Source organism: Leuresthes tenuis, unplaced genomic scaffold (assembly GCF_036924035.1).
Source record: "Leuresthes tenuis unplaced genomic scaffold, fLeuTen1.0.hap1 SCAF_20, whole genome shotgun sequence".
NCBI lineage: Eukaryota > Metazoa > Chordata > Actinopteri > Atheriniformes > Atherinopsidae > Leuresthes > Leuresthes tenuis.
In genome coordinates this window covers 32,327,646-32,355,008 of record NW_027325374.1, presented here as the reverse complement: position 1 = coordinate 32,355,008, position 27,363 = coordinate 32,327,646, and the positions used below count along the sequence as shown (strand labels likewise).

The 27,363-nt window shown below is 40.0% G+C and overlaps 1 protein-coding gene across 7 annotated transcripts in view; it reads right to left on the bottom strand.

Annotated features, from left to right (window-relative positions):
- exoc6 (exocyst complex component 6) overlaps positions 1 to 27,363 on the bottom strand; it is a 93,329-nt gene that overhangs the window by 37,631 nt on the left and 28,335 nt on the right. For all 7 annotated transcript variants that reach the window (XM_072373447.1, XM_072373449.1, XM_072373450.1 and 4 more), the window contains exon 5: positions 12,494 to 12,539. In XM_072373447.1, the coding sequence (XP_072229548.1) occupies positions 12,494 to 12,539 (46 nt within the window). The remainder of the gene's footprint in view (positions 1 to 12,493; positions 12,540 to 27,363) is intronic.

The following is a 27,363-nucleotide window of genomic DNA, read 5'->3' as shown; positions in this document are numbered from 1 at the left end:
GTTTTCAATTTGATGCCAGCAACACCTTCACAAAACCTCTTGTTATAAATACCAGACTGAACATTTCCTCAGTGAAGTTAATCAGTTAATCTGGGAATATAAGAAGAATCGCAGAGGTCAAAAACTCAAAAGTGAAAATGGGTCTAAAAGACTGTTGTCAAAATATTTAGGAGTAACATTTCTGAATTCATCAGAGAATTTGGTTGTGAAATTTTAATATTTAGATAATAATTAGAAACAAAATCTGCAATAAACTGTTAATTAAACATATTTCACAAGTTATAGCTGAGGTTGACTGTTACATCAGTGGGGCAGTCAATCAGTTACCGGAGAACAAGCCAGAGCATGTCCCACCCCAGGACTACCAGGCACTCCGAAAAGTACAGCTTCCCAGCCAGGGCCATTTTTGGGTGACAATGATCTTCCCAGAACTTTGTTTTAGTTCATGGTCCTCACAGATAAAACAAGGAGGGTCAGCTAAAGGGCACTCCAAAAGTCCCTTGTTATGTGGGAATGTTTCAAGCAGTGTGAAGAAAAGTGTGGCATTAAATGTAAACCCATTTTAAATTAATTACATGATGGTAATCTGGGAAAATTCCTTATCCTTTCAAGGAACAAGACATGTATGGCCCACTGCTTTCTACACAACTTTGTTCTGTTAATAGGTGGTGGCACATGTGATATAACAATCCAAAGCGAAGATGTGCTTGTGCTTTGATTGACGTAACACATTTCACAATACAGTGACCGCAAAGCCAACATGAGCACACAAAGGCAGTTCACCTGTGAAGCCTACTGGTTATCAATATGTAGAGAGTGTTTATGTTTATGTTCATGCATTTAGCAGACGCTTTTATCCAAAGCGACTTACAGATAGGCATGTAGGCTAAGGGGGTCTTGCCTAAGGACCCCTACTGGAGGCAATACCTTTCATGCAGGGGATTTGAACCCAGGTGGTACAATGTAGGGACGAGAGTGAGGAAAGGATCTATGCTACACACAGCTGAAGGTTGTCTGAGTTACAGAACGTAACCGTTCAAATAGAGAGCTTCAGTTAAAGTATTGTGGGAACAATAATGTTCATCTTTCAGAAAATAACAGCAATAACTTAGAAGTGGGTGTACGTCATCTTCATTAGCTAAGCTGTTAGCGTTAGCTGCTGCTAAAGGAAAAAAATCAATCAATAAATAAACCATGAGGAATTATTTCTCAGATGCTTCCATTTCCCTGCTCTGAAGTTCAGGCTCTGAGAGTTGGAACTGATCCTCTTTGTGGCTCAGTTTCTTCAGTCCAGCATTGAACTGGACCAAGTTGTTAAAACAGTGGGATGTCTTTAGCTAACTCTGCTGGAACATTAGCCTCAGATATAGTTTATCCACTGGGCTCTTATATCCTCTGAGGCTGCTGCTGCTAGATGGAAGATGCATGCTCCTCAGTGCAGCTGACAGCAGAACATTTCGGATGGATGCAAGCCAGTGGGGCTCAGAGGTTAAGGCTTAGCAGAGGAGATGAGGGAAATTTACACTGAAAGTCTGAAAAGCTTGTTCAGTGAGACATGTTTAAACCTAGGTGGCTCAAAACAAAGTAACAGGCTTGTGTTTTTCTGTGTTTTTGGGTTGGTAGCAACTTTAGACACTGAAACATATGCTCTCAGGCACAGAAAAAAAGGGGCCTAATATAGCTGCTTTTTGTAAAAATTCAAAATATCCTTTGTTTTCATAACCATTAGGCTCTAAAACTTTTTTTTTTAAATGTATACAACCTAAGGGAAAAAAAAAAGACTAGACTTAAAGTGGGCTTGTAAAATAACATGTTTATCCAACTAAAACCACAGAAAAACGCACCCACATAATGTGGATGAGAGTTGAATTATTTCTGCCTAAATACATTTAATTGGACTCAAACTGGCTTTCTGCGCTAGCTTCAGTTTTAGAGATGCAAATTTAAATACAAATAATAATTATTCAAATATCCCCCTCCTGTTCATCTTTAGTTGAAGTTAATTTGTGTCACATATACATCAGGTGAAAACACAACGGGCCTCATGCAAGAACCTCTTGTACAAATACATTGCTCTTAAGTGGTGCGTACGAGTGATTTAAGAGAACTTGCCACATTCACCAGTCTTCTTGTATTTTGAGTTTTCTTTCAGGTACGAACAAAATTTACAGGTGATCCAGACCAGTCGTAGGAGTCACGTAAAACAGTCCGCTGTTATTCAAATCAAGTTTGCTTGACTAAGGGATTGTATATTTAGCTACTTTGAAGGTATCAGAAATAGATACATACATTATACCCCATAATTATGCTGACATTATTCTATTTGACTTAAATTGTGCATTAATTGAAGGTTAATTTTACTCTGTATATAACAAGGTCAATGTGAAGTGTAACCAGTTGCGTCATGGCTGACTTGCTACTTTTTGATGCCTTAGCGAGTCAGGCTCTTGGAGGAGAGCGTGCTTTCTGAGACTGTGCCAATGTGTTAATTTCTGCCCTCATGTTCATACGTTCACTCTAACCTTGCCATAGTTACCGAGCCATAGCGTTCTGCTCCATTGTATTCCTCCAAGAGAGTGATTTTTATTTTGTAAGTTTTTATGTCATAAATTTAGTTTAATTGTTACAGTTTGCATAGTCTTTTGTTTCCTCCGTAAGGAAAATTTTGGTTTTGATAATCTTGTCATAGTGCCTTCAGTTGTTAAGGAGTGTTTTTGTGACATTACCGCCGTCGAAAGAGTACTTCCTATAATTTTGGATAAAGTTAAAAGTCTTTTGTTTTCCTCCTAGAGTGGAGTGACCTTTTGCTTTGATAATTTTTTACAGCCACGCTTTTTCCTATTTATTTATTGGAAGAAGTATGTTCTAGATCATTTTGATATCTGGTATTTGTTTCCCTGCCTTGGAGAGTTATAGTCTTGATAATAAAGACTATTATACCCTGAATACCCTGCATCTGTGTCCTGTGTACTGCCTCGTCGTGACAGTTGGTTTCTGTGCGGTCTGTGCACCCAAAGTTCACATATACAGTCGTCATCGTTGTTTGAATTCCACCGAGGGCGGAACCCACAACGGCGTGTGACATCATCCATGATGCCATCGCTAGGATACAGACCCAGCATCCTGAGACATTCCTTGCAATCACAGGGGATTTCAACCACGTCTCTCTATCCTCCTGCCTGACTGGCTTTTTACACTATGTGGACTGTCCAACATGTGGAGAAAAGACATTAGATCTGTTCTATGCTAACGTGAAAGAGGCTTACAGGGCAGTGTCTCTTCCACCACTGGGTAGATCTGATAACAGCATGGTCTATCTACAACCCACAAACAGATCTTGTGTACAAAGACTTCCTGTTCCTACCAGATCTTTCAGGAAGTGGTCACCAGAGGCGAGTGATGCATTGAAAGACTACTTTGATTTCACAGACCGGGCTGTGCTGCTGGAGGAAGAAGAAATGGACATTGACACGGACAGGAGGGTCAGCACCCTCAAAGACTATATTAACTTCTGTAGGGATACTGTGATTCCATTGGGGACTGTAAGGTGCTATCCAAATAATAAAACATGGATCACCATTGACATCAAAGACCTCCTGAACCAGAAAAAGAGGGTGTTCCAGAACGGGGATAGAGAAAACCGGAGGAGTGTACAACAGGAGCTTAAAAAGACACTATGTCAAGCTAAGGTGGAGTAGAAGAAAAAGGTAGAGAGACAGCTGGAGAACAATAACACCAATGAGGTGTGGAGGTGTGGCTTTTTTCACCTCTGCTGCTACTCCCTCCTCCCCCACCAATTCAGCTGCTTCCTCTATACTGCATCCACTGCCCAGCTGTACGTCCACCTCAATGGCAACTTGCATCGCCAAGCCTCCTCTTCCGCCTAACTGCACCTCCACCTCTGCAGCAACTCTCACCAACAGGCTTCTTCTGTCCAGCTGTAGCTCCACCTCTACGGCAGCTTCCACCGCCAGGCCTCCTGAGCCAAGCAACACCTCCACCTCTGCGGCGGCTTCAACCACCAGGCCTACTGAATCCAACTACACCTTTTTCAATCTGAAGGCTCATATTGAAAAAGGCCCGGTGCTGTGGAAAACTTCTTGTCTCATACCGGTGCCCAAATTAGGGCAACCGGTGGAGCTGAATGACTACAGACCGGTGGCTTTGACATCTCATATCATGAAGACTTTGGAGAGACTCGTTCGTCGCATGAGATTGCAGGTTGCGGATGACCTTGACCCCCTCCAGTTTACCTACCAGAAACACATAGGAGTGTAAGACGCGATTCTGTACATGCTGCATCGGGCATATGTTTATCTGGATGTGCCTGGTTCATATGTGAAAATCATGTTCTTTGACTTCTCCAGTGCCTTCAACATCATACGGCCTCCCATACTGAAAGGTAAGCATCTAGGTATGGATGTGGGCCCCTCCCTGACATTGTGGATTATAGACTATCTGACTGCCAGACCACATTATGTCAGGGTGGGGAGATGTGTTTCTGGAACACTGGAATGCAGTACTGGGGCTCCGCAGGGTACTGTTTTGGCTCCTTTTCTTTTCCCTCTGTACACATCGGACTTCAGGTACAACTCGGAGTCCTGCCACATACAGAAGTTTACTGATGATACAGCTGTTGTGGCATGTGTGCGCGGTGGACAGGAGAGGGAGTACAGGGACCCTGTCCTTCAATGGCTGGACCAAAAAGAACTGTTTGCTCCTGAACACTACCAAAACTAAAGAACTGATGGTGGACTTCAGGAGATCTAAAACTCCATACCAGTCAGTCTGCATTGATGGAGGAGAGATAGAGACTGTTCAGACCTGCAAATACCTGGGGGTGTTGCTGGATAATAAACTGGAGCAGTCTGCCAACATAGAAGCAGTGTACAGGAGGGGCCTGAGCCGTCTCTTCTTCCTAAGATGGCTCAGGTCCTTCAATGCCTGCAGAGACATGATGTGCATGTTTCATCACATTATCATTGAGAGTGCACTATTCTATGCTGTTGTCTGCTGAGGGAGTTGCACTACAGACAAAAACTGTAGGCACCTGGACAAACTGGTGAAAAAGGCTGGTTCTGTGGGAGGCAGAAGGCTCAACCCTCTGAGAGATTTGTGGAACACTATTTGATATCTTCTCCAACGTCGCAGACATATTCTCTTTTTCAGAACTGGGTTGGACACCACTTGTGTGCGTGTGAGATGGCGGTGAGCTGGAGCATCAGATGGTCCCGGCTGTGGTGCTGCGTCTGATTGCTCTTCCTCTAAATAAAATGTTGAACATGATTGTTTGACTATTCCTTTCACATACTTAACATGTCCAACATTTGAACAAAGGGAAATAAATTATTAGAATAAGAGGAGGGTAAATCTTATTTTAATCTTTTTATTTCATGCTAGTTGATAATGTTAATATGGTCATTATGAAAATATGAAATTATGGAAACAAGAAATTATTTTAAAGGAGAACAATTATACTCCTTTTTCACTAGTTCACACAGGTCCCAGGCACCTTAATGACATCTCTGTGAAATCATTTGGTCTCTCTGTAAACTGTCTGTCGCACTCGAGCGCTGAGGCGGTCAATTTTCCTTCCACGGCAGCATCAGCTGCGGCTGCTGCTGCTCACTCCGCCCCCCTCTTCCGCCCAACGTACACCCAACGTTCGGCATCAGGCTGCTATGACAACAGTTGAGCACGAGCACTGGTCATGGCTGCCCACACACCGTTGCAACCATATGTTTGAGCCAGAGTCAGACCCTGAGAATGTATATACTCTAATGTAACTCAACCTGCTGCATAAACCATTTATTTCAGCATTGTTTGTACCTGCATGAACTAGCGTTTAGCATTAGCTTGTGGTAATCAGACAAAAGAAGCACAAAGCACACTTACATCGTCTGTCCTTTCACCACAGATGGTCGGTATCAATCCCTCTTTTAGGAAAGGTTTTGCTGCCAGTCCTGCATTGTACTGACCCAAATTGTGGAAGCCGTCCATGTCAAAATGTTTGGCATATACAGTTTATACCAACAGTGGCCAGAACTTTGCCGTCAAAAAAAGCAAAAAAAACTTTATCCACTCCCGTCGTAGGTCCCCTGAGACTCAGGGTCTTGAGTCTTAGGCAGGCTTATGTGCTGGTCACTGCAGCCAACAACAGAGCAACTTACATGCTTATCTCTCAAATTCGCCGCACTGCCAACCGTTTTCCTTTGCTGCGAAATATGAAATATGAGCGCCTCACCTGAGCTTTGCTTTTTTACAACCTATAGGGCGTGGTGGGTGGAGACTGGGTGTTGGCCACTGCTGGAGTTCAGATTCTGAACGCGTCGCCCAGACTCGGGGGACAAGAGAGTGAGTGGCCGCAGCAGCGAAATGCGAAATGGACGCGGTTATTGTTTTTAACACTGGGGGGGATTTGTACGCACCCAATTCAAATATATGAGTGTAGAAGAGCTGGAAAAGTTATTTTTGCATGATATGTCCCAGTCAGGTATGTTGGCTGTATCTTCACATTCAGGTTGATGCAAGTCGGTGTCCAGGGGAACATCCTCCACTGAAATGCCCGACGGTGCAACTTCGCCTATTATGGAGCATAATTTTTCATCCATTTTGGTGATGCAGATTTCCCCTTGACCTCTTCCAGTTGAAGCCGTCGGCTGCCTGGCCATGGCGATTTCTTACGCCCAAGCCCGTATTAATGCATGGGCTAACCAGGGCTCAAGGCCCGGGGCCCGACGACGTAGGGGGCCCAACGCAAGGCTAGAGAAAAAAAAAAAAGAAAAAAGGCGGAAAAAAAATCATGCACATGTGTAATAGCTTACGTGGATGTTTTTTCTTTTTTAATTTTTTTTTTTTTACACTGCGGGATCGGGATGTATCCTAGCGACAGGATGTCAATAAGTGATGTGGAAAGGAAGCTCAAAGAAGGTCTTTACAGCAGAAAGACAAAGCAAGGCAAGTCTGACATTTGGAGAAGTTTCTCAATTGTCCATGAATCTCTTTATTAATAGCCTATAAAATGACTTGTTTTCTCCTGCGGGACGGGAGAAGACACAAAATCACTGCATTTCTATTATTGTGAGGGCATAAATTCTGAAAGTTTTGCTGGTGCAGGTGGGAGTGGACACACACGTTGCGGGTGCGGGCGGTAATGGTCAGAAATTCAGCGGGAGCGGGATGAAGAAAACAGTCCCGCGCAGGGCTCTGCTGTGTGGCGACACTGATGAATTAGAACGCACACGAATAACGTTCTATTTCTGGTCTCCATGACAACGGTTGTTGTCATGAAAATTAAATGTATGTTCTGTCAGTTATTGTCAGCTTAATAGTTTTCTTTTAAGTGGAGTAAGGAGAAGAATAAATAATAGAGACTTACCGAAACGTCGTCTCTTTCTCTTCAAACTCCACAACTGTGTATTTTAAAAGAACTTAACAAAGCGCTCATAGAGTCGTATGAGTATGTTAATTAAATTTCTCTATAGAGATATGTAGAGCTATGTAAAATTCTTTGACATTAAAAGTATGTTTTGTTACAGTCAAAGTGATACTGCAGTGATTCTTGAAGCATTATTTTATGTATTATAAGTATGTATTCCCGGTGGCAGTGGCATGGAGGGCCTTGAGAAAGTGGTTAGCCCCGGGGCCCATGGTGCTTTAATGCGGGCCCACTTAAGCCATTTTCATATCAAACCATTTCTTCTTTATTTTGGTGACATTACGAACTACAGGTGACATTGAATTAACAGCACTCATAAAATTCTTCGCTTTAGCAGGTCCTGCAATTCCACTGCTGACACTGCTAAAAATGACAGTTGTTTTCTTTTTGGATCTCTGATAGCAGAACTTCAATCTCAGAGCCCGTAAAGTTGTTCTTTTTGCGCCTTGATGCCATTCTCATGACTCAACATTCAACACTTCCTGGCACAGGAGAGAGGAAGCGTAGCCTTATATGGTATTATTTTGGGCGTGGAGTTTGCAAATTTACTATCATCGTGCACATGCACTTAAATACGCATGGTGGCATTCATCAAGCACAGTGATGGAGGAAAATGATTTGGGCTTGTTCTTCTGCCACAGACCATTGCAGTCATTAAGTCGACCATGAACTGAATCAAATGTGAAGCCATCTGTCTTACAGCTAAAAGGTAGGCTACGTATTAATATGTATACAGTGTGGGCAACTGTGGCTCATGGCGTATGTCAGGACGGATTACAACGCTCTGTGTAAGACTTAGTGCTGTCGGACCATCCTGGATGGATGTTAGAAGCAGGTCTGAACAGCCTCAGAGTGTGAGATGAGAGTTCTGATCACAGAGGTGGAACCCCAAATGTTTGTCTCTAAGTATCAGTTAATGCAGTTGGCTCAGTGTAGGGATAATACACAGGCAGCGTGTGGCTGACACAGGTTATGGTGCAGGAACGCCTGAGCTGACATCACACAAAGAGCGGGAGGCTGTTTTTCTCCACAAAAAGTGTCTAAATTACCCACAGTAAACCGCAGGGACAGAAAAACAAAGCAATAATAATGATTCACATAGATTGTGAAGCAGAAATTGGGGAGTCTGTTGCCAGGGAGACCCCACATTGAGCCCTGTAGTGCTGGAACCAATCACGGTCGTGAGCCCTGGCTGTGAAAGGGCTGACCGCCATGTTGTGTCCTCACAATTGCTGTGCTGTGTCACAGAGCACTGTTATCAATACTATCAATGACATGGGTAAGTTGATGTTGACTTGGAGACATAAGTTGTTAAACTAAGTATATTTTATTCTCATCTATTTTTTTGTTTTGTTTTGTTTTATTAATTGTGTGCAAATGAATCCGAATGAAGCAGCTGCACCAGCCAATGGGTTTACTCTTTGGAGGCATGACTGTGCCGTCCCTGACACTTCATGATAACAAAGAAAGCTATTCAGTTTACTGGTGACTGTTACTGTGGAAAAGACAGATGGCATGTCAGCAGTGTCAAATACTTTTTAGGTTTTCAGTGCCCACAACAAGACAAGTTCTGAAAATTTTGAATGACACAGCATTTGCCTCCAGTAATACAGTAACTGTAAACTGAAAATGATGATGCCAGATTTTTTTTTTTTGTCTTTCTAACGCTAAACCTATTCTTCATAGATGATCAAACCATTTGCATATCTACATACATAATGATGATAGCTCAGTAACTTGAGTGTAAATATTAGTTGGAATACTTCATTTCAGAGACAGTGCAGAGGCTGACCAAAACAAGGGTTTGCATGATGGTCCTCATATTTTCACCACTGCTTGAGACTTCTGTCAACACATTCTCATCCCACCTTCACTTTAATAAAACCAAAGATGTGTGCGGAAAATGGTGTTCAGAAACTTTCTGTATGTGTACACAGTTTATACATGAGGCCCCAGAGGTTTTTTGTGTCCTGATCCGTGAAACCTAAGAACCGAACAGGGTGTACTTTATTTTTCACATGACTGTACATAATGCTCTCTGTGAGGTATTTTATTTCATAGAACCTTTCTCAGACCCTAAGTTATCAAGATTTGTTCTCTTTAAGGTTGCATAAATCACAAGGGTTCAGTATTAGGTCAGTGTGCTAAGCTCCCATCATTAGACTGATAGGCAGGCTGTGAAGGGATCTAATTTGTTGGTCAGTGAGTGTAAAATGTGTTGTTGACAAATGAATAGAAGACACAAACTGTGCAGTGAAAAGGTCTGGCAAAATGCAGAGCAAGAGGACAGAAGACACAAAGGTTAGAGGCGGTTGGAAATTGAACAGAATGTGACCTGAGTGTCAGCACATACATAACAGTAATGTGTATTTGCAGACTAATTCAAAGGTATGACAGGCCATGTCATTAGAGTTTAAAGCATCTTTCTCACACACACACACACACACACACACATCACAAGGTGGTCAACATGGTCTAATTGCCTTGGACTGGCTTTGAGCCATGACAGACCAGCAATGAGGGGGCCTTGTTGTGAACAAGGGCACACTGAGGGTCAATTGTCTCTCCGGTGAATAGTCTCCTCCTTTTGTACACAGTAATGAACAAGAAAGGGTCATTATTTTCCTGTCCAAAGTGAACTCCCTTCCCTTCTTTCTACAGACAGGCATGTAATACACCCAAAAAGGCAGTTCATAAGGTAAAAATGAAGTTCTCTAAAACTTGTAGAGCAGAGCATGAGTTGAAGTCAGTAGGAAACCTGCATAATATATATACTCTGGAAGGCTTTGCAGATAAGTTTGAACTTGAATTCTATGCTATTTTTGTGTAAGAAACGTACTATCTATGCCACTTATGTAAAATGGAAAATAGAAATCCTAAATAACAGTACAAAAACAAGTAGTTTTGCTTGTTATTGCAGTTCACAAAAAAGTAACTTAATAACTCGTAGAACTTTAGTTTTCTTCCACCCTCTGAGACTCGAGGTTACACCACTAAGAGCACTTACAAGACATTTTGAAAAAAAAACATTGAGAAAAATATTTCATGTGTCTGTCCAAATTCAGGCTTTAAAAATTCATGGAAACACGTTGGTCTGACCAAAATCGTATGTAACCCAGCTTCACAAAACACACTAACACAACCAAATAACGAGGTTGGAGATCAAATCAGTCCTGCATGAATACATTCAATTAGACTCAAAAGTGCCTAGGCACTCTGCACATGTACCAAGGATCCATCTTTTAGTAAAAATTGTTAAACTTAAGTGTATGTATGGATTGAAAATCGTCCCATTAAGCCTACACATCAACTCAGGGTCACTTATGGTTTTTCCAGACTGTCGCTCTGCTCTAATAAAATCCTGATCTTATAACCGCAGCCTCATCTGACAGAATCACCATTCCAGTAACTTAAAGATAACATCTGTGCAGTGAATTCAGCTGTACTTACATGTACCGTGATCTCCTACAGAGGAAGTTAAAAGCTGCCTTTAACATTTTTTCAAACAGTTGAGTGACACAACACTGAACATACTGCAGTTAATAACTTGATTTGTCCCCATGCATGTATATTGGGATACAGATGGTGGTACAGTGACTTGGCCAAGTCAAGCTGAAACTGTGGCTCTACAGTGTGAGTAACTATGCTTAATGTTGCATCTTTGTCGATAACCCGCATATTAAATGGTGACCTCTGATTCTAGCTTTCCCTGACACAAGTACATAAACAGATTGTGTAAAGTAAAAAAAAATTATATAGCTCATCATCAGTTGGTTTCAAGTGAACTATAGGTTGGCATCTGGAAATCACCTTAAGTGATCTTATTTGGATAAGAAGAATGAGTGTTAAATTCCAAGCTAACATTTAGCACTAGGTGTAAGTAAATTTAAACTGGAAGCTCTCAAAATCTTTTTAGTTTTATATTTCAGTAAAACAAGCCAATAAATCTACAAACACTGAGCGAAGCAAGTGAATAATCTTCCATGCATGTTTCTTCAGACTACAGACCACGAGCACTAAAAAAATATAGTGACCCTCTATAGACTTTTAGGTGGAAAATGATTTACTAAATATTTCATCAGAGATGTTGACACTAGAAAAAGTTGAAGGAACTCTGTTGGACCCGAAGCTGTGTTGCATTGAAGGCACTTAATATGTAGGTTTCACTTTTCAGACTGAATGGCTACAACCACAATCCACATTCACGAGTTTATGTGGCTGTTTACACCTGGTAATAAGATATATCTTTGGTGATCCAATGTTTTTTTTTCACCTGCATTAAAATGTGCCTCCACATGTGTCTCAAGTAACCTCTTTTGATTAGGTGTCACTCCTTACGTTTAATACAAATAAACATGTAATCTATGTGAGACACAATCAGTTGTCCCTGGCAAAATAAGCAGGATATTAGCAATGAGTCGAATAAATTTTCTGTAAAATCCAGTATTATATACAGTCAGCTGAAAAGAAATATAGGTTCAGACATGACCACATTGAGCCCAAAATGCTGATAAAATTCCAATAGGTTTGTGCTGTAATAGGAGAGTAAAATGAGCAATAAATGATAGGTAAGACGTGTTGTTGCAGAGCTCAATGTAGCCACAGCTCTGATGGCCTAACAGGGAAATGATTGACTTGAAACCATACAATATTTACTGAAAACTAGTCTGTGAATAAAAGCGTGAAAAACAGGACACTGTTCTGCTAACAAAATTCATCCATAGGCAGTGTGCACCTTGCCACATGCAACAACACAATGTGACCTCATGTGCCGCAGATCACTTTGCATCCTGACAAGGTTTTACACCTGCACTTAAAGCCGTCAACCTTTTAACAGACCGGCCACAATATAAGTAAATACAGTAGTAAAGAGTAAGAAGCGGTTCCCAACTGTGTAATATAGTGTGTTTAAATGCTGAAGGACACTCCTGCTGCACACAGTGCAAAGACAACATGGTTTAATCATTAGTTGGCATTCCAAGTCATATTGGTAGCATACATTTTATGGAAAACCGCACCCTGAAGTTGTGATGGAATCCTTTGTGAGATGCTTACCTTTTGGATTCTAGCTGCTCCTTCAGTTTGCTGTACATTTCAAGCACTGCAAAGGAAGAAAACACAGGAAGATTTTTTCATCAGTTTAGCTCCAAAATAACAAATGAACCATACTATTAACAATTAAACATATAATAGTTTAAACTAATGCACTTTGAACTTCCTCTGAGTTCTTCTGAAGCTATTCCTGTGAAATCAGAGAACTATTGCCTCAGCAGCAGAGCCACCTGTTTTACAAGAAATGAATCCAGCAGTCCTGAAAGTGCTGGTATAAACTGTGAAGGCACTGAGTTGACAACACAGTTTGTGAGTACAATGACCAATGTGCAAGTATAATCAGCCTAAAAGTGTCCTTACTTAGAAAATCTGCACAATCACCGCAGCTGTATGCCATTTGGAGTTCATCTCGTCTGTTGCCCATTTATAGAACTTGTAGTTTTAGTAGAAATACAATAACAAAACAGTCTTTGGTCATTCTAGTGGTCACATATCCACCGAAATAAATGTTTCACTGTAGTTTCAGCATATGGGCAATATGTCAGAGACAATAAAAGACTCATTAGCTACTTTTTACTCATGTAAGATGAGATAGGCTCAAAAGCTTTTACTTTGCGGTAAGACGTATTGCATCACTTCCTGTTGCTTTGTGTGTGCACTGTGATATTTCTCGCTCCTCTTGAACTACTAATAATCACTTTATTTCTCCCTATAATTTACACATTTTGCCGAGTTAACTCTATCGCATACTTGTTATATTCTAGCGCTCACTCTTACAGATCTTTAGTCTTTATTTTTCACTTTTTAGCGGTGTCTGGTTCTCTAGCTTAGCATGGCTACCAGTTCTCTTCCTCTATCTCCTGCTTTCACCTGCTCCGTGTGTCAGATGTTTAGTTACTCCTCTTCCTCCTTTAGTGGTAATGGTACATGTAACAAATGTAGTCTTTTTGTAATTTTGGAGGCAAGGTTATCTGAATTGGAATCTCAGCTCTGCACTGTTGAAAACCACCCGATAGCGAGCCAGGCCCCTTTAGTCAGTGCGGAGCCACCTAGCGTAGCTAGCTCTGTTAGTCGTCCCCGAGCAGATCCCGAGCAGCCGGGACTTAAGAGTGGCTGGGTGACTGTCAGGAAGAGGAGTCATAGTCCTAAAGTCAAGCCCGTGGTTCACCATCAACCTGTCCACGTTTCAAATAGATTTTCCCCACTCAGCAACACACCCGCTGAGGACAAAACCCTGGTAATTGGCAGCTCTATAGTCAGAAACGTGGCATTAGAGACACCAGCGACCATAGTCAAATGCATTCCAGGGGCCAGAGCGGGCGACATAGAATCCTATTTAAAACTGCTGGCTAAGGATAAGCGTAAATACGGTAAAATAGTTATTCACGTCGGCGGGAATGACACCCGGTTACGCCAATCGAAGGTCACTAAAATTACTGTTGCATCGGTGTGTAATTTTGCCAAAACAATGTCGGACTCCGTAGTTTTCTCTGGACCCCTGCCAAATCTGACCAGTGATGACATGTTTAGCCGCATGTCCTCATTCAATCGCTGGTTGTCTAGATGGTGTCCAGCAAACAACGTGGGCTACATAGATAATTGGCAATCTTTCTGGAGAAAACCTGGTCTGATGAGGAGAGACGGCATCCATCCCACTTTGGAAGGAGCTCTTCTCATTTCTAGAAATATGGACGAATTTATTAGTCATCCAAAAACATGACAACCCAGGGTTGAGACCAGGATGCAGAGTTGTAGTCTTACACACTTCTCTGCGGCTTCCCACCTGATGCTGCCCCCCCCTCAATCAAAAAACACAAAAGGAGCAAATCCTCTTGTGCAAAAAAAATTTAAAACAAAAACTTTAACTGAACAAAAACATCAAACTATTAAATGTGGTTTGCTGAATATTAGATCTCTCCCTTTGAAGTCTCTGTTAGTGAATGATTTGATCTGTGATCATCATATTGATATATTTTGTCTTACAGAAACCTGGCTGCAGCAGGAGGATCATGTTAGCATTAATGAATCAACTCCCTCTGACTATTTAAATGTTCACGTTCCTCCAACCACAGGCAGAGGAGGAGGAGTGGCAGCTATCTTCAGATCAGGGTTCCTAATCAGTCCTAGACCCAAGATTACTTTTAGCTCTTTTGAATCTCTGATTGTCAGTTTTTCCCACCCAAAGTGGAAATCACAAAAACCTCTTGTGTTTGTTGTTGTGTGTCGTCCACCTGGCCCTTATTCTGAGTTTCTGTCTGAATTCTCAGAGTTTTTATCCCAGTTAGTGCTGAGTACAGATAAAGTCATTGTAGTGGGTGACTTTAACATTCATGTAGATGTTGAAAATGACAGCCTAAATATTAACTTTAATTCTATATTAGACTCTATTGGATTTTCTCAAAGTGTTCACAGACCTACTCACTGCCTTAATCATACCCTTGACCTTGTGCTGACTTATGGCATTGAGAGTGAACAGTTAACAGTGTTCCCTGATAACTCTGTCTTGTCTGACCATTTTTTAATAACTTTTGAATTTACATTACTTGACGATACAGCTTCTGAGAAGAATTCTACATATAGAAGGTGTCTGTCAGAGAATGCTGTAACCAGATTTAAAGAGTTGATTTCATCATCCTTTTCTTCACTGCCATGTGCTGATATGACAGAGGACGGCTACCTACATTTTACTCCAGTAGAACTTGACTCTCTTGTTGACAGCACTACAGCTTCAATGCGTACAACACTGGACAATGTTGCCCCTCTGAAAAGGAAGGTAATCAGTCAGAAGAGGTTGGCTCCTTGGTATAATTCACAGCTGCTTTAAAGCAGACTGCAAGAAAGCTGGAGAGACAGTGGCGTTCCTCTAATTTAGAAGAGTTTCAATTAGTCTGGAAAGATAGTTTAATAACGTATAAGAAAGCCCTTCATAAAGCTAGAACTGCTTATTATTAATCATTGATAGAAGAGAATAAGAATAATTCCAGGTTTCTTTTCAGCACTGTTGCCAGGCTGACAAAGAGTCCGAGCTCTGTTGAGCCATGTATTCCTTTAACTCTCAGCAGTGATGATTTCATGAGATTCTTCATCAATAAAATTGTTTCTATCAGAGAGAAGATTAATGCAATCCTTCCCACTGTTATCACTGATGTATCATAGCAAGTATAGTAGCTTTAGAAGTATCTTTAGAACCTGATTTGTATTTAGACAGCTTCTGTCCAGTTGATCTCTCTGAGCTAACAACAGCAATAGTCTCTTCTAAACCATCAACTTGTATTTTAGACCCAGTCCCAACCAGACTGTTCAAGGAGGTTTTCCCCTTAATTGACACTTCCATATTGGATTTGATCAATCGGTCTTTGTTGACAGGATATGTACCTCAGACTTTTAAGGTTGCTGTAATTAAACCTTTACTTAAAAAACCTAGTCTTGATTCAGAAGTGTTGGCTACCGACCTATATCCAATCTCCCTTTTTTGTCTAAAGTTTTTGAAAAAATAGTTGCAGTTCAACTTTGTGATCATTTACATAGAAATAATCTGTTTGAAGAGTTTCAGTCAGGATTCAGAGTGCATCATAGCACAGAAACAGCACTGGTGAAAGTTACCAATGATCACCTGTTAGCTTCTGATAGCGGACTTGTTTCTGTGCTTGTCCTGTTGGATCTCAGTGCTGCATTTGATACGATCGATCACAGCATTCTGTTACAGAGACTTGGACATGTTATTGGGATTAAAGGTACTGCATTAGGCTGGTTTAAGTCATATTTATCTGATAGATTCCAGTTTGTTCTTGTAAATGAAGAATCTTCCTCACACATTGGAGTAAGTCATGGAGTTCCTCAGGGTTCTGTGCTTGGACCGATTCTTTTTACTTTATACATGCTTCCATTAGGTAACATTATTAGATAGCATGGCATAAATTTCCATTGTTATGCTGATGATACTCAGCTGTACTTATCTATGAAACCAGGTGAAACCAATAGGTTGGTCAGACTACAAATCTGTCTTAAAGACATAAAGACCTGGATGACTCAGAACTGTCTGCTTTTAAATTCAGACAAAATTGAAGTTGTTCTCTTTGGACCCGAGTACTTCAGGGAGAAATTGTCTAGTTATACAGTTACTCTAGATGGTATTTCCTTGGCTTCTAGTTCTACAGTGAGGAACCTAGGAGTTATTTTTGACCAGAATTGATAATTTGACGCACATAGGACTGCCTTCTTTCACCTTTGTAATATTGCTAAAATCAGGAACATCCTGTCTCAGGGTGATGCAGAGAAATTGCTCTATTCATTTGTTACTTCAAGATTGGACTACTGTAATTCCTTATTATTGGGCTGTCCCACATATTCTCTCAAAAGCCTCCAGCTGATCCAAAATGCTACAGCCAGAGTTCTGATGAGAACTAACAGGAGAGATCATATTTCTCCAGTTTTAGCTTCTCTTCATTGGCTCCCTGTTAAATTCAGAATAGAATTTAAGATTCTTCTCCTCACATATAAAGTTCTTAATGACCGAGCTCCATCATATCTTAAAGATCTCATTGTAAGATATTTTCCTAACTTCGCTCCCAAACACCTTTCCTCACTTTGCTGTCTTTTTCCCCCTGTTCAATTTCTCAATTGATTTTATGTACATGTGACATTATTGTGGTTATTAACTTGTGTTTCCCTGTTCCAACAGATATCCTTTGAATGGCGTTATGGTGTTTTTCCCCCCTCTTTTCCCTCTTTTCTGTCTTCTCAAACCCCAGCTGGTCGAGGCGGATGGCCACCCTTCCTGAGTCTGGTTCTGCCAGAGGTTTCTTCCTGTTAAAAGGGAGTCGTTCCTTTCCACAGTCGCCACAGGCACGCTCAGGACGGGAGATCGGACTGAAGACAAGTTTCGGTGCAATCTGTTGGTTTCCTTAGCTAGGATATTATTTTTTTTAATTGGCTCTATATGAATTAATTGGATTATGATTACAATGAATTGAATTCCAATTGGCTTGGATTGGACTATATTATTGAAGTGCCTTGAGATGACAATTGTTGTAATCTGGCGCTATATAAATAAAATTGAAATTAAATGAAAATATGATAGCCTTTTATTCCTCCCACAAGGGGATATTCCAGGAGTAAGTGGTTAAAAGAAAAAGAAGGACACACAAGTATTAAAAGGAAAAACAAACAAAGCAAAACGGCTAATATGTGTAATGTATCTAATGGCTAATAGCTAATGTATCACATTACCTATAAATGCTGTTATCAGCCAGGTGAGGGGATATGTTGTACTGTACATACACATAAAAACCTGCATCTATACATATATGTACAAGTGTTTTACATGAACAGTGAAATATTATAGGAGTCCAGTTTATGTGGCCCGTCACTGGAAGCACGAGAAACGGCGTTCACTGAAGAGTTAAGAGACAGCTGATGGAAGGAATAACCAGTTACACCTCTCCTTAACATACTTTGTCTGGCATTTGTATTTTATTAAAGGATTTTTTTGGCTATATGAGTAAGCCTACTAAATTCATAAATTCGAGCTATGGTGGTATATTGAAAATATCAATTTTCCAGTTCTTCCCTCTGCTTCTTGGAACAAAAAGTAACCCGACTTCTATCTGATTACAAATAGCTAAATTGTCCAGTAGTTTTATTCCACATATCAAAAACATAACAAAGGGGAGCTTTACATTTATAAAACTTCCCTTGGCAAAGCAAATATGTTTGGCATAAAAGGTATTCAGACTACAATTCTGCTGCCATAATGCTGGACAGGACAAGGGAAAAAAAAAAAAAACGGAGGTGCTGATGCATGCTTTTATCTCTTGTCGTTTAGATTCCAAAAAAAAAAAGAAGAGTATTTTTAATCTTCAGATACTCCAGAATTCAGCCACACGAGTGCTGACAAGGACCAGAGGGTGGGAGCACATTACACCAGTTTTAAAAGCACTCCATTGGCTCCCCGTACACTTCAGGATCAATTTCAAGGTTCTTTTACTTGTTTTTAGATGTCTTAACGGTCTTGGACCTTCTTATTTATCCGACTTACTTTTACCATGTCAACCCTCACGGACCCTGAGGTCTTCCCGCACTGGCCTTTTAACCATACAATGTGTTTGATCTAAAACACACGGGGAGGAGGCTTTTAGTTATTATGGCCCCCGATTGTGGAACAGCCTGCCGGAGAACCTCAGGGCTGCAGAGACTGTTGATGTTTTCAAAAAGAGGCTCAAGACTCACCCTTTTAATCAGGTTTTTATTTCATTTTATTGATTTTCTTTATTCCTTTTAATCAAACTTTTTATCAAATTAAATTTTTGTTCGATATTATTTTAATTACATGTTTTAAACTCCATGTTTTAGTTAGACGTTTTAACTCGATGTTTTAGTTAGATGTTTTAACTATATGAGCTGAAAAGCTTTTTATCTATTTTGTTCATTTTACACCTTTTTATCTTATTTTCCTGCTTTAGTATTTCAGTTTTTAGCTCCAGTGTTTCCTCCTACACTGGGAGCTTCTTTTTTGGTCCACTGACAGGGGGGCTGTTCTGTGGACTGCTCTGGCCCAGGTGGCTGGAGGACTCTGCACCTTGGTGTGGGGCCTCTTGTCTGCCCGAGTCAGTACTGTCTCTGTGGCGCTCCCTGTGGTTGTGGGCCAGGAGCCCTCTCAGTGTGGTCGGCCCACTAAGGTGGCTTTTTCCTTTTTTTCCTTGCCTTAGGTCTGGGTGCCCGGCCATGTCTCTGTCTGATAGGTGCAGTGGGCGTGCGTGTGTCTCTTTGTCTCCGTGTCCCTCCGTGTATTTATGGGGGTAGGTGGGTTGGTATGTTCCATCATTGTTGTTTTTAGCCTATGTCAGGCACTTTGTGTTGCTTTTAAAGTATGAAAGGTTTCATATAAATAAAATTTGATTAGTATTCACTTTTCAAATCATTTCAACCATAAATAACAAAAAACAGCATCATTATAATCATTACCCAAGACAAAATATAGCGCAGATTCTAGCAGTAATGCTGTAAAAGAAAGCTACCATCATGTAATTAAACAGTAAAAAATTCCAAGCTTTTGATTTAAACTCTATTTATTAGTATGATACTTCATATTTTTCTACAATGTGTTAATCTTTTAAAAGAAAGGTATTCCCTTTAAAAAGAAAAAGTATTAAGTGCAGTGCAGAGAGATGAGCCTCTCACTGCAGCTGCTCCTCTTTCCTGCCAGGATGCTGTGGAGAAGATGTTCATTATTGGCATTTATTGTTTATTATTTATAGATGGATGTAGCCAACTAGTTTTAAAATAATGCAGAACTGTGTAAAATGCACAGGGCTTGCGTAGAGCATACTCTGTTGTTGTGTATTGCTCACCTGAGTTTCTGTCTGAATTCTCTGTTTTTTATCTCACTTAGTGCTTCTAACAAATCAAGTCATTGTAGTGGGTGACTAAGATTTATGTAGATGTTGATAATAACAGCCTAAATGTCACATTTAATTCCAATATAAACTCATATTTACTCAATTTTTCAAAAATGTACACAGACCATTGTCTTCATCATACCCTTGGTCTAGTTTAAACATATGGCAATGAAAGTGAACAATCAACAGTATTCTCTTACAACCCTGTCTTATCTGATCATTTACAACTTTTGCGTTAACTGAAAAGCATCTGAGATGGGACTTCCGGTGGTGCGCTACACAGCATGGCAGCATAGTAACTGAGCTCCAGGCATCAGCCTTAAATTCAATAAGCTTTACTCATTAACACCACACATAAAGAAACAAATTACATTTCGCTTTGATGATTAATGGGGACAAAGGCAAGAAAGAAGGATATGAACTATGCAGTAACTTTGAAAGAGAATCTGAGATGGAGGTTGAAGCTAGCGAAACTCCAAAACAAGATGGAGGCCGCAGAGAGTTCGAAACTTTGGATTTAATACGTACGGCGGTGAGTGAAGTTATGACTAATGGAATGGCAGCGCTCCAGGCTGAATTGAAAAAAGACCTCTCAGACTTCCGCACATGCTTCAGGGAAGATATTAAAAAACAAATGGACCAATCTGTATCAGAAGTAAACCGGAAAATACAAGATGTGACAGGCCAAATTGAAAGGAATGCGTAGGTCAGATGAAGGAAAACATCCTCATCATGGAAAGATGGGACATCGGAGTCAAAGATACTCTCACCCAGCTGCTCACTAAACAGCGGGCACTACAGGAAAAAGTGACCGATCTGGAGGGGCGCTCTCAAGACAGAGCTGGGGAACAAACTCGGCCGTGGACTGGGGATTGAGCACACGCACCACGCCACCGCAACCTCGGCTTCTACCCTGGGAGACAACAGGGGCCCGACCCGGTGGAGAAAAGCACCGGTGGGAGAAGCTGAAGGAGTGCCGCAGAACGGAACCAGGAGCCACAGCATGGGATGAGGGAGACATTTAATCATAATTTCCCCTTTATCTTATTATAATGATGTTTAGTTAAAACATAGGCTGATGTCCACGGGCAAAAGACAGAGTAACCAAACTCTCTTTTTTTTTCCACTACTGAGGGCCCCACTCTGGGGCCAGCCCCCTTACTGTCTAAAGCGACGTGACAGCTTTTCTGATGGAAGTTCAGTTCACTTTTCTACAAAGTTCTGTTCTATACTGTACTGTTTATTACCATTGGTCCAGGCTGATACAAGAATGTTTCAAATGTAAGACTGATCTATTATCAACAGTATAATATACTGTCTCTGAATGTAAATGGGCTGAATAACCTAGTCAAAAGAAGCAAAATGATAGCTAAAATAAAAAGTGAAAAGATAAATGTGGCATTTTGGCAGGAGACGCACCTTTCAGGTGCCGAACATGAAAACCTTAAGATGGGGTTAAGAAAAAACTTATTTTCATCATATAAGAAAGGAAAAAGGATGGGAATAGCTATATTGATTTCAAATGCTGTCAAATTCAAATTGATATCTCAAATTAATGATAGAGGAGGTAGATTTGTCTTGGTAAAAGGAAAAATTGGCCAGAAAGAAGTAAAATTGTTTAATGTCTCTATAACCTATTTCAGAAGGATATTTGAACTAATTACATCACAAACGTATGGGTCTCTTATTTGTGCAGGAGATTTTAATATACTTCTGAACCCTTCTCTAGATACAACCAATAAAATAAGAAGAAGGAATTTGATTGAAAAAGTACTTAAAGACTTGGGACTTATTGAAGTATGGCGGGCTCTGAATGGTTCAACTCCAGGATATATTTTTTATTCTGCAAGACACACAGCCCACACAAGGATTGACTATTAATTCATATTCATGTATAACAAAGATCTAAATAGGCTGATATATTGCAGAATAGGTCAGAGGGATCTTTCAGACCACTAAGGGATTTTTTTTCAACTTTATATGGGTAGACAGCAAAAAAACTTTGTGGCGACTTACTACCAGTTTGCTAAATGATCATACCTTTAGAAATTCAATGGAGAAGGACTTAGCATTATATATGCAGGGCAATAATAATGAAGAAGTAAACCCCAGTTTATTATGAGACACAGCTAGTGCTGTTGACAGGGAGAAGATTATAGCCAGGACAGCTGCACTTAAAAAGGTGAAAACCCAAAAATTAATTGGTTTACAGGAAAAGCTGAGAGACCTGGAATAAATACACATAAAAAATAAAGAACCCTCGATTGTACAACAAATGAGACATACTAAACAGGAAATAGATAGAATATTAGGTGAAGAAAAATATAAGATTCATGAAACAAAGATATTACGAGGCTGGCCGTAGTGCTGCAAAATTGTTGGCTTGGAGGCTCAAAAAACAACAGGCAGAAAACACTCTCCACAAGATTAGAGACCCTACTACAAATAAAATTACAACAAATCTGGATGGCATGCAAAAAGTATTTGAAAGATATTATAAATCTTTATATTCTCAATCAGAACAGGTTAATAACCACAGAACCACCACTGAATTTATGAGCTCCTTAGACCTTCCCACACTAGGTAAAGAAGCGAATGATAAACTCATCGCACCAATAACAAAGGAGGAAATAAGTAAAGCTATCTAGAGTTTAAATACTAACAAATCACCTGGCACGGATGGATTTCCTCCAGAATGGTACAAGTCAATGAAAGATCACCTGCTCCCTTATCCTCCTGGAGAGGGGCCTTCAAATCTGTGATACCAAAGAAGGTAAAGACAGAGTGGACTGTAAAGGGTACAGACCTATTAGTGTTTTAAATTATGACTATATTTTGTATGCCACCATTTTAGCAAAAAGAATGGAACCTGTAATGCTAGAAGCTAATAGACGAGGATTCAAAAGGATTCATGAAGAATAGACAGACACAGGACAACATAAGAAGAGCCTTGCATACCATCGACCAGATTTATTCATTCTTAGTTTAGACGCTGAAAAAGCTTTTGATTCAGTTGCGTGGGAATTTCTGCATTTAGTTATGAAGAGATTTAACTTCAGTACGGATTTTATACACTGTATCCAGGCACTTTACACCTCCCCCATTGCGAGAATTTAAGTTAATGGCTGTCTGATACTATAACTTTACAACGTGGTTGCAGACAGGGCTGTCCCCTCAGCCCCAACCTATTTAATTTATTCATCAAACCTTTAGCCCAAGCAATACGTCAGGAGACAGAATTGGAAGTATATCCATGGGAGGAGAGAAATATAAAATAAGTCTGTACGCGGACGATGTATTGATCAAAATAAAAAAAATCCTAATTCAGGCCTGCCTCTATTATTGAAAATGCTGGAAACATATGGGGAATATTCAGGATATGCCCTAAATATACATAAAACCCAGGTTACGATGTTTAATTATCAAATCAAATCAAATTTATTCATATAGCACATTTCATGTACAAAAAATTCAAAGTGCTTTACATAAAATAAAAGCATTGCAGCGGGGAGCGGAAGAAGCATTAAAAATATGTAAAAGAATATAAAGAGAAAGAAATAAAATAATCAAAATGAATAAAAACAAGCAACAGTCTAGATAAATTAAAAGATACCGTGCAGATTTCATGCATAGACACATGAGAAAACAAATGTTTTTAACCTGGATTTGAAAATGTCTACATTTTGTGACAGTTTAATCTCCTGTGGCAGTTTGTTCCACATGTTTTCAGCATCTGGACTGGACCAGCTGACCTGAGTCCTTGGATCTAAGAGATCTGCTATGTTTATATTCTCTGAACATATCACACATGTATTTTGGGCCTAAACCATTTGTAAACCATCAGTAGGCTTTTAAAATCTATTCTGTGACTGACTGGAAGCCAGTGTAAAGATTTTAAAACTGGTGTGATGTGTTCAGATCTCTTAGTCCTGGTTAAAACTCCAGCAGCAGCGTTCTGGATGAGCTGCAGATGTTTAATGTTCTTTTTGGGAAGTCCAGTTAAAAGACCATTACAGTAATGGAGTCTACTGGAGATGAATGCATGGATGAGTTTCTCCTGGTCTTTTTGGGAGAGAAAACCTTTAATTCTGTTGATGTTTCTGAGTTGGTAAAAAGCTGCCTTGGTGACAGCTTTGATGTGGCTGCTGAAAGTCAGATTTGAGTCTATCAACACTCCAAGGTTAAGAACTTGGTCAGTGATTGTAAGGGCCCGAGTCTCAAGATATTTACCAATGCTGACCCTCTTCTCTTTGCTCCCAAACAGAATGATCTCAGTTTTGTCTTAATTTAATTGTAGAAAATTCTCTCTCATCCAGGAGTTTATTTCCTGCAGACACTGACACAGTACGTCTGCTGGGCTGCAGTCGTCTGGTGACAGAGACACATAAAGTTGTGTATCGTCTGCATAACTGTGATAATTGATATTAAAGTTCTGCAATATCTGACCCAAAGGGAGCATATACAAGTTAAACAGAAGAGGTCCAAAAATTGACCCCTGGGGGACTCCACAAGTCATGGCCACTCGCTCAGATTCATAGCTGCTAATTGTCACAAAATAACTCCAGCCTTCTAAATACGACCTGAATCAGTTAAGGACCGCTCCAGAAAGTCCAACCCAGTTGTCCAGCCTGTGCAACAGGATTCTGTGATCTACAGTATCAAACACAGCGCTGAGATCCAACAGAACCAGAACTGAAACATAACCAGAATCAGTATTCAACCTGATGTCGTTTAACACTCTAACCAGAGCTGTTTCAGTGCTGTGATGACGTTGGAAGCCTGATTGAAAGTTATCGAGACTTCCACTTTCATTCAGAAAGTCGTTGAGCTGGTTAAATATAACTTTCTCAATAATCATGGATATAAAAGAGAGGTTAGAGACAGGTCTGTAGTTGTTCATCACAGAGGCGTCTAGAGTGCTCTTCTTTAGGAGTGGCTTAATGGCAGCTGTCTTTAGTGACTTGGGAAAAATGCCTGATGCCAGTGAGCTGTTAACTATTTGTAGGAGATCACTTTCTGCTGAGGTAAAAATAGTAAAGTCAGATGGTATTATGTCCAGAGTGCAAGTTGTTTATTTCAGATGCCAAACTGTTTCCTCTAGGATTTGTAAATCAACAATATTAAATTCTGATGATAAAGGTTTTAGACACAGATTAGTTTTTTTGTTGGTCTGTGTAGCGTGAATGTCATGTCTAATCGTTTAAATTTTTTTGGCTAAAAAAGTTGGCAAATTCTTTGCATTTCTCAGTAGAGAGGAGGTCTGGGTTTAACTGTTTAGGAGGATTTGTGAGTTTTTCAATCATAGCAAACAGAGTTCCATAATTGTTGACATTCTTATTAATCATTTCAGATAAATGCTGCTGTCTAACCTTGCACAGCTCATTGTTATAACTACGCAGACTTTGTTTGTACAGCTCATAGTGAATTTGAAGCTTTTTTTTTTCCTCCACTTACGTTCAAGCTTTCCTGCATTCTCTTTTCAGGTTTTTGATCATAGTGGTGTTTCTCCATGGTGTTTTCTGTTTGCTCAATTACACATCCACAGAAGAACTCAACATAATGTATAGTTTTAATTGGAACACACCCTTAATTTAATATCTGGGAGCGAGTTTCCATAAAGACATGTCACAGTTATTCAATATTAACTATAACTGTATTAACAAAAAATATATGATGACCTTGATGTGTGGAGCCTGTTGCCTCTTGACTTTGGTAGCAGAATTAGATCAATAAAAATTAATATCCTCCCTAGATTATTGCATCTCTTTTTATCATTGCCAGTGGAAATTCCTCTGAAACAATGTAGAGAGTGGAATAAACATATTTCATGATTCATCTGGAATAAACAGAGACCAAGGGTTAAAATTTCCACCCTTCAGCTTCCGGAGGAGAAGGGCGGTAAGCCCCTCCCATCTTTAAGGGACTATTATTTAGTAGCCCAACTGAGACCTCTGATATATTATTGTAATTCTTCTTATGTAGCTAAATGGAAAACCATGGAGTTATCATTAACAGATGCACCAATACAATCACTGCCTGGTTGTGTGGGAGTGGAGAAAAAATACTAGATACGGAGAGCCAATGGGTGAACTGCTCTTTGAAGGTTAAAATAACCTCGATGTGTTTAACCAAAGAAGGCTCTTTGGTTAAAAACTCCAAAAACAGATAAAACTGCTTAGATGGCCAGCATATGGCCCTGAATTCACAACAGCATTACTAGTTCATAGATATAAACAATGGACCTATTATGATGTTACTGCTGTATACAAAATTGTTTAAAAAAAAAAAGGGAACTTAACAGCTTCAACAAATTATGTCAAATGTATGGACAAGGTAGGCATGACTTTCACAGGTACTTGCAACTCCGTGATTATTTTTGTAAAAAGGTTGTACCCCAGCAGAGCCACCAGCGATTATTCATATATTCATTGATGCAAACAACTCTGGAATATTAAAGGATTTGTAGGTCTTTGCTGATCGTGCCCATATTTTTTCGTCTTTCTGGAGAGAAGTGCCAAAAATTGTTATAAAGGTTCTATGCTTTAATATGAATGTATTATTCCCAACTCTCTATCTTGGGAATATGCCAGATGGGTTTAGAAAAGCTGATATATACCTACTTAGGGTCCTGCTGGCTGCAAGTAAAAAGGCCATCACAAAATGTTGGCTCCAGAAAAATGCTCCCACTCCAGACTCTTTTGTTAATATGTTAATATGAAAAAAATTACTTATTCAGTCAGACTCCAAAAAGATATAGGTGAAAACAAATGACGGCAGAAAATTGTTTTGTATTTGTCTTTAGATTTACCTTGCCAATTCAGGATATAATCAGAACTGTGGACCCAGTAAACAAACCAGTCGCAAACACAAAAAAAATTTCAAAATCTACTTAGCTGTAACTTCCCACTTTATACTTTCTGCACCATAGCAAACAAAAATCCCTTCTAAACTTTATTAAATAGGAATCCTCTAATTCTTAGCATCATTATTATAAAATATGTCAAGCAAGTGTGATGAAGTTGTTCAAACGGCACTATTGAAGGATAACATGTCACTATGACAAATGTTTAATTCAGTACAACAAAATTCCAAAGACAGCATGATTATGAGGCTCAGTGGTTTGAGTGGGTCGTCCAATAACAAGAAGGTTGGCAGTTCGATTCCCACTCAAAAAGATTGGTGAAACTGACAGCTGGAGGGGTGTCAGTCCGCCTCCTTGTCACGGCTGAGATGCCCTTGAGCGAGGCACCGTACCCCCATGCTTCCCGGGCGCTGTGAATGGCTGCCCACCACTCCAGTGTATGGCTCTATGAGTGTGTGAACTTGTGCATGTGTGTGTCAACAGGTGCCAACCTGAATGGGTTAAAAGCGGAGGACAAATTTCGTGTGTATGCATGACAATAAATTTGATTTTAATTACAATTTTTTCTGGCATTTCCATTAAAATGGCAATCATGCATCCCCATGCATTAGATG